The sequence below is a fragment of the Hirundo rustica genome, chromosome 3, assembly GCF_015227805.2.
Source record: "Hirundo rustica isolate bHirRus1 chromosome 3, bHirRus1.pri.v3, whole genome shotgun sequence".
NCBI lineage: Eukaryota > Metazoa > Chordata > Aves > Passeriformes > Hirundinidae > Hirundo > Hirundo rustica.
In genome coordinates this window covers 102,394,834-102,407,803 of record NC_053452.1, presented here as the reverse complement: position 1 = coordinate 102,407,803, position 12,970 = coordinate 102,394,834, and the positions used below count along the sequence as shown (strand labels likewise).

Genomic DNA, 12,970 nt, shown 5'->3' with positions numbered 1-12,970 from the left:
CGCTCCCGGCTCTCCCGGCGCGGACATGCCCGGAGCAGCGCACGGGCAGGGTCGGGGCGGAGCGGAGCGGGGTGTGGGGCGGCCGCCGCATCCACGGGTGTGTGCGAGGGGACCAGGGCTCCCTTCTGGAGCACAGCGCGCTGCTGCTCCTGGTGACCTAATAGCTCTGTCACAGCTCTGACCAGGGCAGCTGTGCATCTTCTTTCTGTCTTTTAAACTGGTGCAAATAATGCAGACGCCATTTATTTTTATTAAACACTGACTAGCAAGTCTGAAAATTTTGGAATAATTAAAGGAACTCCTAGGAAACTCTTGTTTCCGGGACTTTCCTAAGTGCTTCATTTAACAAATATGCGGTGCAGGAGTCTGCAAAACAGGAGTCTGCGTTCCTGGCGATGCTTCTTCCTTCACGTGTAGCTGTGCCTTTAGTCTTTACCAAATCTTGAGCCTGTCTTACATTGCCTGAAGCTTCGTTAAGACATCGAGAGTATTTCACAGGTTGAGTGGAATATTGTCCAGGCATTTCTAATCCAGGCATGCTCTGAAGGTAACAAGTATCTAAACACTCGGTACCTGCCTCTGAGAGACATCTCTGCAAGAGGGAGTCAAGCCCTCTCGATGAGAGTTATATTCAGTTCTCATCTTCCAGTCGAGTGGTCTAATTCCTGTGCTGTCATACAGCGCTTAGGCAATTTCTGCTGTTACTGGGGGCTTATTTTCTTTTAAAAAATGGTGTATTTTTAACTCATGTTTCTCTGTAACAAAGTTAAATGAAGCCCTCACAAGAAATTAAACAGAAGGATGCTCTTGGTTTTTCACATGACCTGCCATAAATTTAGAGGGTTTGAGATGCTGGGGCCAGGCAGGTCTGGTCATGCACAGAAGCAGAGCTCTTGACACTTCCAAGAACCTTAAATGAAGACCCCTAAGAGATTTAAATATCTTCAGCACTAGGAAGAAGCAGCTGATGCAAGGCATCCTGAATGATGCCATGTAAATCATGCTTTAGGTAGCTAATGTACAGGTCCAAGGTCTTAGGCCCTACATTTATAGATTCTTTAGGTTACCCTACAGATTCTCATTAACATTTTTAGTGATATATAAAAAAGCAATACATGTGTGGAGGAGGAGACTCTCTACTGAAAGCACTCTAGGAAAAGACACTGAGAGGATTTGTAGCTGAAATTACCATTTTGAGGGGGGGTTCTTTGTTTTTGGGGTTTGTTTGTTTTTCTTTCTGGGCTAATTAAACATTCACTTTTCATAATTGCTATGATTCTAATGCTTTCCAATCATAGTGTCCCCTAGGGCATGACAAAGGGTGTTCCAGAAGCTACGGGAAAAAAAATGAACATATTGATCTGTGAGATGGCACCCACAGAAGAAGTGATTTTTGTCTAATCCTTCTTTTTTTGTTAGTTTCTTTAGACTATACATTTTAATAATGAAAGCATACTTAACTGATGTTTAAGTAGCTACATCTTTACCCACAGCTTACAGCTCTGAAAGGTACAGTAGCCCTGACCACCTAGATAAGGCAGGTCTTTCCATCTCAAACCAAGAACAGTTTTCTGTACAGATTCTTTCTGCAGTCTCAAGCTGTGGAAATGTTCTGCATGATTAATTTTAGAAATGTTACTCATAATTCTCATATTCTTAAATTTAGAATCATGTAAGTTGAAACTAATGCTAACATGAGAAAAGTTTCTTGCTGCAGTGGTGCTAGATTTTAATAATGTTTTTCTGTACATATGGATGTTTTAACAAATAAAGTAAAATCCAAGCTCTAGGGTTGTTGTATTTCTGAATTCTACCATATACACTGCTTAATTCCTGAACATTTTTATAGCAGGAATACCATTCTTCTTTTTTGTTTTCTTCTTCATATGGCTTTTTTACTATTACTAAAGTGAAATATTTTATGCTTATTTATTGTTTTAAAAGAAAATTATCAAGAAAACACAGAGTCCATGTCTAAGCAATATCCTGTTGAATGTTTTCCATTATACTTTCTCCGTTTGACTTTTCAAATTTTTTTTCTTTTTACCCCATGGCATATTTTTAGGATGAGGCAGCAGTGAAGGTGGAGGGGAAGGAGCAGGCAGCACAAGCTGTGGGACAATAATTGTGCTGCAGTCTGTGGTAACAAAACTCTGCCAGCTCATTTCCTTGGTTGGCGCCGCATGGGGTGCCATGTGATCTCAGAGCTGTCTAATTCCCTCATGATCATCACGTGTCCTTCTGCTCCGTTTGATTCACCAAAGCAATGAACTTTTCTGTGACTTTGCCTCTCTCAGTATTTGTGAGCATTTCTTCAGATTCCACACTGACGGAGCAAAACTCTGCCTCTGAATAATCATTGAGTATTGAGATGCCCTAGTGAAGTATCTCCCAAGACAACTTTCTCAAACAGATAACCAGAATTAATTACCTAGACAATTATGACATTGACACTAGAAGGAAAGCTGCTATCTCCAGTGTTCTACACCTCTAGGGATTCTTTGTAGGTTCAGACACCTGATGCTGTTGAATGCCTTTTGAGTTGCCCTGGAAAATCCTATTGGGTTTTCCAGCTGCTGCTCTAGGATAACATGTGTCTTCTGCACATCTCAAGTCACATCAACCAATCCCCCATGAACATCTGGGATTCCTTACAATATCCAGAATTGTGGACAAGTGAATTTAGCAATTCAGCTTTAAATGTCTAATAACAGCTCATGATGCTCTAATTAGACTGTGGAACCTGATCAAACTCACCCCACAGAAGACACCCAGTGGCTGCTGCACCATACTCCTCACACTTCATTAACTGCATTTACCAGGGATGAGATTCAGTTGTCTGAGTTTCTAGTCACCAGAGATGTCCCTGCATATCCTGCCTGCCTCCAGATTACACTGCAGGTTTGGATTTTCCATAGGTCATGTGTCAGCCCCATCCAGGTGCCCTGGATACTATATGGCATCTCAAATGTTACTGGACAACCTCCATATAAGCGAGTAGTCTTAGCTCTCTGAAATGGAAGCTGAAACACCTAGCTTAAACCTACAGGTACCTATAGTTAGGTTTGCTCATCTTCCAGGAATCTCAGCTCTAACGCCCTCTAGTACAATCCAGAACAGAGCACTTTTTAGTCATGATATTGGTATCATCATTGTTGTGATACATCATTCAGGGAACACCATGCATAAGACTTATTTGAAACTGCTTCAGTTTGCACCTTGTGCGCATTGTTAAAAATTTAGTTTTGATTTTCATTTTCTTCAACATGGGAACAGAGAGGATAGTCATTATTTCAGTCCTAGTTTTTGGTCCTGTAAATTGGAACGAGAATGGCTGGAATTCTGGATGTTGTTGTCTGGTTTTCTTTTTGTTTTTTTTCAACAGCGATGCTACAAAGCAGTAAGTATGTGTCTTTCTATGGCTGCTGGCAAGGATCCGATCAGCAAATCCCGGGCTCGCTGTTTTCCATGGCTAACGGACACGGTTTGCCACAGGGTGAGAAAATTAACCTCCTAACCAAGGCAGCCAGAACAACTCTTGCCTTCCTGAGCTCACACGAAGAATGACACCACAGCCTGCCTGACGGACACTCCTGAAGGACAGCCAGGGCTCTTTGTGTCCGGACACGGGCCGGGCCCTGCGGAGAGGGCACACGGCTGCCCCGGCTCCTGCCGTCTCCCCACATCCCGGCTCCTGGCAGCGCCGCGCTCCGGGCCGCGGGGACCCTGGGCAGCGCCCAGGGAGGAGGCAGCAGCGGAGCTGCTTTGCTGTGAGCTGCGGAGCCAGCGGACCTTGCTGTCCCGCGGGTCTGCCGTGCTTCCCCCGTTCTCTCCCGTGCGAGGCAGAGGCAAGGGCAGAGAAGCAGTCCCGGACCGCCCTCCGCGCCGGGCTCCGCACGCCGCCGGGCCAGGCCGAGCTGGCGGAAGCGCCTCGCCTTCCGTTTCCCGTCTGCCCGGGAAGAGGCGGGCACAGCTGCGGCCATGCAGGTCTCCAGCCTCAACGAGGTGAAGATCTACAGCCTGAGCGCCGGCAGGAGCCTCCCGGAGGTGAGGGCGGCGGGAGGACCCGCCCGGCCCGGCCCGGGTCCCGCGGCGGGAGCTGGGCCCGCGCGGTGCCGGCGCGGGGGCCGAGCCCCGGCCCGGCCCGGCCCGGCTGAGCTGTCCCGCTCCATGTGCGCTTGTGCTGGGATCGTTGTCGAGAAACAGCTCTGAGTGTTTCTTAAACTAGAAATGCAGTTTGAATGCGTGAACCTCTGAGTGTAGCGGTACTGGTCCACAGACCCGTAAGCAACACTAACTTGTAAGTTTTCTTGGTGTGGAATGGTTAAACTGTGGAATGGAAATTGGAATATAATCAAGAAAAAGAAAGAATTGGCGGCCTAAATGTCTTATATTTCAAATAGTTGGATAAACTTAAGTGATTCTCGTGTTCCTGTATGAATAAAGAGCTCAAGACTGATGTATACCTTTGCTTGCAGTGGCTCTCTGACAGGAAGAAAAGAGCTTTGCAGAAGAAAGATGTGGGTGAGTTTTCCCCTCGCAGGGTGCTCAGCAATACTCGGCTACTCCACACGCATCACATGCAGGTCCAGAGGAGACTCCTCACTGACTGATACTCAGAAGTTATCCCTAAGTCATAATATAAAAGCTACGGAATTAAACTACAGATAGTTATTTCAGCTTCTTGTATTATTTCACATGGACACTGTATAACCAGTGGTGTTTTAAATTTTAGACATTAAATATTTGGCTTGTGGGTTGTGGATTGTAACAGAAACATGATGGCTGAATTCTATGTTGTCCCTTACTTTGAAATCAGACCGTAAACTCCTCTGTGATGCTATGCTAATCTTAGAGAGTAGGATAACATAATTTTAACCTAAGCTTGTTACATGAAATAAAAAAGGCTATCTGGAACCATAGGAAGTGTTATACAAGAAACTTAACCAAGATAAAAATGCATAGAGGTAATGGGGCATGGAATACCTTCTACAAGGCCTTAATTGTATAAGTGTGCTAGGGGTATTTGCTACTATGTTATATAATACTTTGTTACACAGTTGCCTTGGATTCCTAATTTACTTTGCCACGGAGGTAGTCTGCTTCCCAGGTTTAGCAGACTGTGTTAATCTGCTTCTAATACGTTAGTTACAATATCTCTAAAGGATATTCCTTGTACTCAGCAATTAACTCAACATGCTTCTTTAGGAAACTGTCACAGTTTTTTTGACTGATAGAATTGTGCTAATTCTACCTTATTTTTTTTTCCTTTACAGATATCCGTAGAAGAATTGAACTTATTCAAGACTTTGAAATGCCCACAGTTAGCACGAAGATTAAGGTATCAAGAGATGGGCAGTATATTATGGCAGTTGGTGAGTTAACAAACTGTCTCTCTAACAGAGGCCAAAAGTCCTAGGTAATCTTGGATGCCAGAGTGACTTAGTGTTTCAGGTAGAATCGGTAAGAGTTCATTTTAAAGTGTGGAACTGAACATTTTGCTGGAAGCTTACTCTTAACATGTGATAGAACAGCTGTCTTGGGAGTGGTGCTGTGGAACACTTGTTTACAATACATACATTCTTAGAATCATAGACTGGTTTGGGTTGGAAGGCATTTTTGAAGATCATCTAATCCAACCCCCCTGCTGCCAGGGTTTATGATACAAATAAAAAACAACTAATAAAGAAAATCTGTCTATAGTACAGTTAAATACTAAGTTCTGAATTACTTTTATTGCATGTATGTTAAGAAACTTCTGAACATTATTGTTTGAGTATTGTTTTATAGGAGGAGGATAATGCTGCATTTAGAAATTTTCAAAATGGGATCCAAACACGAATACTTGAGTGGGTGTTAATAACATGAGGAGCCTTGGTCTTTCAGATTTACTGGAAGGTGATACTAGATTCTGTATTACGTCTCTGGTAGTTAGGAGAACCTGCTTACAAGTGGAGTGCTTACAGAAACCAGGCTGTAAAGTTGTGTTACTAAGAGGGATGTTTTTCCAGTCACAGAGGCTTTGGGAAGATGAGAAGGCTTATAGTAGAAACACAGTAAAGCCTGTATATGTAACATTATACTTTAAAAAAAATGCTTTTGTGTTATCTTTTTGTTTAACTTTTTTATTTAATTAAACATCAAATTATTCTTTCAGGAACTTACAAGCCCAGGGTCCGCTGTTTTGATACCTATCAGTTATCCCAGAAGTTTGAAAGATGCTTAGATTCTGAAGGTTAGTATAAGCCATGGCTGTTAGTATAAGTTGTCTGTCATACATAATTCAGGTTGGACTCAGGCAGAGATTCTGCTTCCTGTGCTGAGGAGACAGAATGTACTTCAGGGGAACACAAGAATCTAGAGTAAAATCACCTAGTCTTCATGTCTGAATTCTTCCCTTTTATTCTGTTCTTTCCTTGCTTGTAAAAGGGTTTAAGATGTACCTTGAGCCAGAACTTGTGGGGCTCAGAGAGTGAATGTGTCTGAAATCTGTGTTCTGTTTGGTGAATGTGACAAAGGTACTATGGCTGGGTGGTGGTATACCTGTTCTGTGAAGCAGTAGGGTAGGAGAATGCGCTGTGGGTTGCTCTGTTTTCTCTTTGGAGCCCAAGCTCAGTAGGTGAATTACAGGGTAAAGAAAATTTTCTGAGGGGATGTTGGTTTGTTTGTTTACTGGTTTGGTTTTCTGTTTGTTTTCTTGAAACAAGGTACTTAGATGTAGATGGCAGCATGGCCAAAGCCCTAATTACACCTTGTTTGCTACTAGTTTGGTGGGAGAACAACTGTGGTGAGGAAAATAAGGAGCCATCTAGACAATGGGAAAGGGAGAATCAGCTGGTAGTTAGAGCAGGCCAGGAGCTGCCACAGCTCTGAGCTTTTTGGGTGCTTAAATTTAAGGAATTATGGGGAATTGGTTGGTTGGTTGGTTTGGTTTTTGGGGGTGTGTGGGAGGGTTGTTATTTCAGGTTTTTTTGTTTGAAGACTGGGATATTAGAAAACTGATGGCTGAAAGCTGGGATATAGGGATGACCAAAACAATGAGAAGATGAGCACATTCATTACAGAAGAATTGAACTGGTCTAACTTTGATGTATGTGAAAGTGAAGTGAAAAATAAAAATTGTAATAAGAGCATGGGGGTGTTTCTTTGCTCCCTGCCTCAGGACTACAAGGAGTCATGTAGGGTGAAGGAACACTGTTAGGCAGGGTTTCAGAGAGGCTGGGGAAAGGAAAATATGGCAAGAGTGAAACCCTCTTCAAAAGAGTAGAAATCATTGTAATCATAAATGCTTGCTGCTCATTAGAGTTTAAAGTAATTTTTTTTTTAACTGGCATCTTAGTAGACTGCAGAAGTATGTTTAATTTGAAGTCTAGCATAGAGTCACTTCAGGTAACTTTAAATGAGTTATCTCATTTAAATAGAACCAATTTAGCCAAAGCAGCTACTCCCTAACGTTTGCAGCTGAGTTCAGTTAAAACTAGACAGAGTTCAATACGTTAGTGTTCAGCATGAGTAGTGGCTTTCACACTTGTGATTTTTTTGAGCCTTAGAACTTCTTTTGTGGAAGTGCTGACCCCTTGGAAGGACTGCATATGCAAGTTTATGCATATTTGTCCAAACTCTTTTAATTTTTTATCATCTTTGATGGATTACCAAAGCTCCATGGTCCACACACTCGCTGAAAACCATTTGATTAGACATTCCCACAGCAATAAAATACATGGTTGAGCATTGTGTTGAGGAACGTGTCAAGTATACAAGAACAATAAAAAGATTACAGGATGCTTCATATGTTTCTAAAGTTTTAGAAAACTACTTACGGTTTTGCAAATCAAGTTACATAATTAGAGATCTTGCTAAAGATTAATGCCTGCGTTATGCATTGACACCTGTGGGGAATACTTAAATGACTAAAGATTAGCATGAGCGTAAATGTTTTCAGGATTATACCAATGTTTGCAAATAAGTTTGCTTGCTTAGTTAACTCAAAATTCTCTTGCTCTCTCCTCTAGTGGTTACGTTTGAGATTTTATCAGATGATTACTCAAAGGTATGTTTAATAGCTTTCAGTGTATAAATGAAAAAAAATTGTTTAGTATGTATATTAAAATGCATTTTCATATATAGTGAAGGCAGTCAATCAACACAGCTTTTGGAACAAAAATGTTTTTTTACAAACCTACAAACCTTTTTGTACCTTTAAATTTTTGTTTGTTTTCTTTGTGCCTTTGTACTATAAATTGCTTTACCACTTTTAAAGTATTTTGTCTGTTGGAAAGAAAAACTTCAAATAGTGATCTGTCCTATAAGCAAACTAATGTGAAAAATGGAATTAACTGTTCTTTCTGGGCTAACATTTAATCACAATCCCTTGTGACAGGTGATGCACACATACACTGTTTTTGAAAGGTAGGGTATCCATGGCTAAGTTAACAACCTGATTTGTCAGTGTTATAGCATGATGATTATGACCATATGAATGAGGCAAAATTGTGGAGAGAAGTAATGTCTTATTTTTTAAGTCTTATTTTTAATTTTATTCATTTTTAAATGAAGTGCTGTACCTGAAGGAATCACCCCAGTGTTTATTTTACACTTTTTTTTCTGTGAAAAGACCTTACCATTTCAGGTATAGGTTTGTTTTAGTAAATACTGCTGTTTGATCAGAGACATGACCATCTAGCCTTGTAGCTTTTTTACATTTTTCCTGTGATATTTCCAATTCAAGTAGCAGAAGGTAATGGCTGATACTTTACAGTAGCTTCCCACTTGTCTGTCTGGTGGAAGATGTTTCTGGCTGTACATACCAAATACTCATTTGGGAGACTGAGGAACATGCTGTGTTCCCAAATGTTTCTGTCTGCTTACGAACAGAAAGGTGTGTGTGTTTTCAGCTGAAATGGGTGCTCTATTTCAGGCTGAAGCCCTACATTTTCAACTTCATACAATCTTTATGTTTTCAGTTTTATTTTGCTAAAACTTAAGAAATCATCAGAAAGAAAAATAAACTTCAAGTAGCTGTCATAATGTTGTGGAGATGTTAGAAAGGGGGAATGATATTTGAGAAAATACACTTGAAATTTTTAGAATCATAGAGTATTGATTGGAATGGGACCTTAAAATATAATTTTAATGCTTGAACAGTTCCGTCAAAATCTGCAGACATGGTGGTTCCATGGATTTACTCAATAGATTGTTGCAATTCTGCTGTACCTTGTCATAAAGAATTTTTAGTTCCTGTCAAACCTGCCCAGGAAAATCGTAAGTTTTTACTGTTGCTACTGCAGAGAGGGATTTTTTTTTTTCTTTTTTTTTTTGGTAATGTCTATATTCTGTCCCTTGTCAGTCTTGGCAGCTCTCTTGGTGCTCTCAGCATCCTTTCATAGCCAGGGAAAATAGTGTCTCTCTACATCTGTTCCTGCTATCCCTGTAAGGTTGCTTTGGGGCTTTGCATTTTCACAGTGAGAGCACCTCTTTTCTTTCATACAGATTAGTACCCATAAGACCAGTTACATTTCTCTGCTTTTCTAAGTTTTAGGCTTAAAAGTCTTAGACTTGGACTAAATTTTAGACTTGGGAGAGAGTGGTGTATTTTTTCCCCACGGTCTTTTGCCAGGAGACCTTGTATTTCCACAAAGTATTTTTGCCACAAATCAATGCCAATGCTTTTGCTGCCTTCAGGTTGTAGTTTTCTGGTGGTGACCAAAATCCATTTAGTATGATGAAAAGACTAACACAGTTTACAGTATCCACTATTACTGAAAGAGAACACAAATATATTCAAGTCCAATATTGTAGAAATTTGTGTTTAAATAGAGAATTATTAGCAGTAAGACAATTATTAGGAGAATATTTGGATGCTTGTGGCAGCTGTAAAAGGCTCCCTAAAATCTTTTTGGAGGCAGAGTGGGTGAGACGAAAATTCACTTTTCTTAGTGAAAGTAAATGGCAACTTCTTTCTTCCTTGAAACAGGTGTCTGATGACTTACTGGTAGTGAACTAAGAACATGTGATACTGATATTTTTAAATTAAATATGGTTTAATTTTGTGTTCTTATAGTTTATGTAGCTTCTGTACTGCATGAAAATGCAGACATTCCTTTTTCTGCAAAGATAGTAGGGAAAAGATTTGGTCTGAGTATTGTTTCAAACAGATAAGTAAAGAACTTTGTTTGTTTGAAGCCTCCAGGAAAAAGCATAAAGGCATTAGGCACACAAAGAATTAAATGTGATGTATGTAAACAACATAATTGTGTAACATTAGCTGTGCAACTGTATCTAACTTTGTGTGAAATTTTAGTTAGAATTCTGAAATATGATACTCTGCTTAGTCTTGGACCAAGATGAGTAAGTCCATGAATAAAAGTTGAAGCACTAGGGTTTCTGATATCAGAAAAAGCACGCAAGTAAGGAGGAACTTAATGATAAATAAGCATGAAGTGCCAGCCCGGGTCGGTGTTTGTCCATGACACTTAAGGGAAGAATATACAGATTTATAAATAAGGATAACAGATGTAAAATAACTTACGTACCTCACCTTCTCCAAGTTTCTCGTCCTTATTTGCATTGCTAACAGTGTAATTCATCAGTAGAAAATTTTAAATATTCACTATCTACTGTTTTTAGAAGATGCACGTACAGTCTAAACTAAAGTATCACTTTTCTAATCCAAGCTAAATAGGGATGAGCCTCAGAGACAAAGATTTGGCTGTGATTATCATACATGGTATGAGTTTGGGCCAGGCCAGCTGTTCCTCCATTGCACAGTGCCTGAAAATGGTTTGAGGCACAGCATGGGTGCAACAGGTGATGTGGGTGATCCTGTCTCTGGAGTGGGAAGAGTCCCTTCCTGTGACTATGTGCCTTAAGGAGTGTAACAGCAGGACTTAGCCTGTTTTATTTACTGAGGTAGATTGAGCTCTCTGGTAATGCCTCCCTGTAGGTTCTTCCAGAACTGAGATATTTGTCTTAAGTTTCAGAAACAATCAGTGTTCTTGTTCAGTTGGCAAAGAACAAAAATGCAGAAAGATCATTGGTGTCATGTATTGGAATACTGCCGTGCATCAGGATGTGTAGCTCGTGTACTTAGTACTATGTGGATGTACTGCACAGCGTTGTACCTGGAAGAAATCACTAACTGTAGTGTCTTGAAGGAAGTAGAAATGTTAATTTTGGTGCAGCAGAACACGAGATAACTGTGCTGCTTCTGACTGCAGAGTCAGTTTCAGGGTCTCTCATTTACTCTTGGGAATATTCATATAATGTGTATTAACAAAACTTTTTGCTGTGGCTAGTGGGAATGATGAAGCATTAGTTGATTCTATCATTTCAGTAGAAATTATTTGAATAAGTTGTGATAAGCCTGTATGAGTTTTTAAAAAAATCACTGAAGTTTGTGTGGTAAGACAAGCTGGGGAGATCCTTTCCTGTTTCTGTATGTTTCAGTGCTTTCTATTTTATTTTCAGGTTGTCTTCTTGCAGTGTGGCAGATTTGTGGAGTTCCATTCACAACATGGCCATTACTACAAGACAAGAATACCAAAATTTGGTAGAGATTTCTCTTACCACTACCCATCATGTGACCTGTATTTCGTAGGAGCAAGGTATTAAGTGGAATATTTTGTTTCAGTTTTGTTAGCAGTGTTTTCCAATAATAAAATGAACATCAAAATACTGGAAAAGTTAAAAATTGGAAGAGGTGGCATTTCCTTCCAAGTTAATAAGGGAGATGGTGAGAAGTGGAAAATCTGGAAAGATTAAACTTAATTCAGTTTGCCATGCTATTTTTAAGCTGTTTTTTTCTTTGCTTCTTAAGCCATGTATATCATGTATTTGCAAATTTGTATGAAAAATGGCAGGTCAGTGTATTGTTTTAAAAAATAAGCATATAAGTAACGAAAATTAAATAACTTTTCCTGTCCTGGGTGGTGTTTTATTGCTGTGAAGTGTGAGTTAAATCATATAATTGGGTTTCTGAAAAGACATAGTAAAAATAAAATTAGATCCTTAGGGTTTCAAACAAACTAAGTAGAAATTCAAGATGTACCTTAAATCACAGGAAGTGAAAATATCTTGAGAAATGAATTAATACATCTTTTGCCTGGAAAAATAGTAATTGGTAGGATATTGAAGGATATAAATAAGTGGTGAACGTGCACATTTGTCTCTGTATTTTGAACACCGAAGTATATGTTTGTCTTGTTGTAAACTGTGAATTCTGAAAATTGTATGTTTGGCAAAATTAGGTTGTGAATAAGAATCTTTACAATGCCTCCAAATTTACAGCAGTGTTTTTCAGTATTTGTAAGGCACAAGAGTGATTTTGGCTTTTTCTTCTGTAGTTCTGAAGTGTATAGGCTAAATCTGGAACAAGGAAGATTTCTGAACTCCCTGCAAACTGAAGCTTCGTAAGTTCTGTGTAATGCAAGACCTCTGCCTTCTTTCCACCAGGTGGAAGCAGACTTCTAGCATGCTCACCACCAGTACTGTCTCTGAATGCTGCCCAAATGCTTTGCAGAGTGGAAACGAACATATGCTGAGTCTGTCTCATTTCATTTTATGTTCTGTAATTTTTTTGTTCTAGGTTTTATGTTTAATTGAATTTTCTTTTGTGTATGTTTTAAAATTGCTTAATATGGACTAAATAGGTATTATATAACTTGATCTGAGAACATTTCATTAAAACTTTGCCATTATTACTCAATTTAGCCATCATATAGAGATCTACCCACAGGGTATGTACTTTCCCAGACATGTCTTTGTCCTTCTGCTCTTGAAGTAGCCCAGAGAGAATTTTTATATCTCCAGCATGTGTCTGATTCTTTTGAAAGCTCTACCAGAGTAGGAACTGAGCTTTTTTCATGTGGGGAGAGGCAGATGAGGACAGACTTCACTAGATACAGTGGCTTGTTGGTGGGCAACAGCTGGTGTTCAGTGGGTAGAATAGCTTAATGGATGAAGAAGTATTTGG

General features: G+C 39.9%; 1 protein-coding gene across 2 annotated transcripts in view; it reads left to right on the top strand.

The window, feature by feature from the left end:
- The first annotated feature begins 3,941 nt into the window (after positions 1-3,941).
- NOL10 (nucleolar protein 10) overlaps positions 3,942-12,970 on the top strand; it is a 48,568-nt gene continuing 39,539 nt past the window's right edge. Inside the window, exons 1-7 of one of the 2 annotated variants that reach the window (XM_040059873.1) lie at positions 3,942-4,047; positions 4,479-4,524; positions 5,277-5,375; positions 6,158-6,235; positions 8,013-8,050; positions 11,467-11,603; positions 12,342-12,407. In XM_040059873.1, coding sequence (XP_039915807.1) covers positions 3,982-4,047; positions 4,479-4,524; positions 5,277-5,375; positions 6,158-6,235; positions 8,013-8,050; positions 11,467-11,603; positions 12,342-12,407 — 530 coding nt within the window. In that variant the 5' untranslated portion in view covers positions 3,942-3,981. Of the gene's footprint in view, positions 4,048-4,186; positions 4,301-4,478; positions 4,525-5,276; positions 5,376-6,157; positions 6,236-8,012; positions 8,051-11,466; positions 11,604-12,341; positions 12,408-12,970 lie in introns of those variants that run through there. The other variant, XM_040059874.2, reaches the window with a different exon arrangement.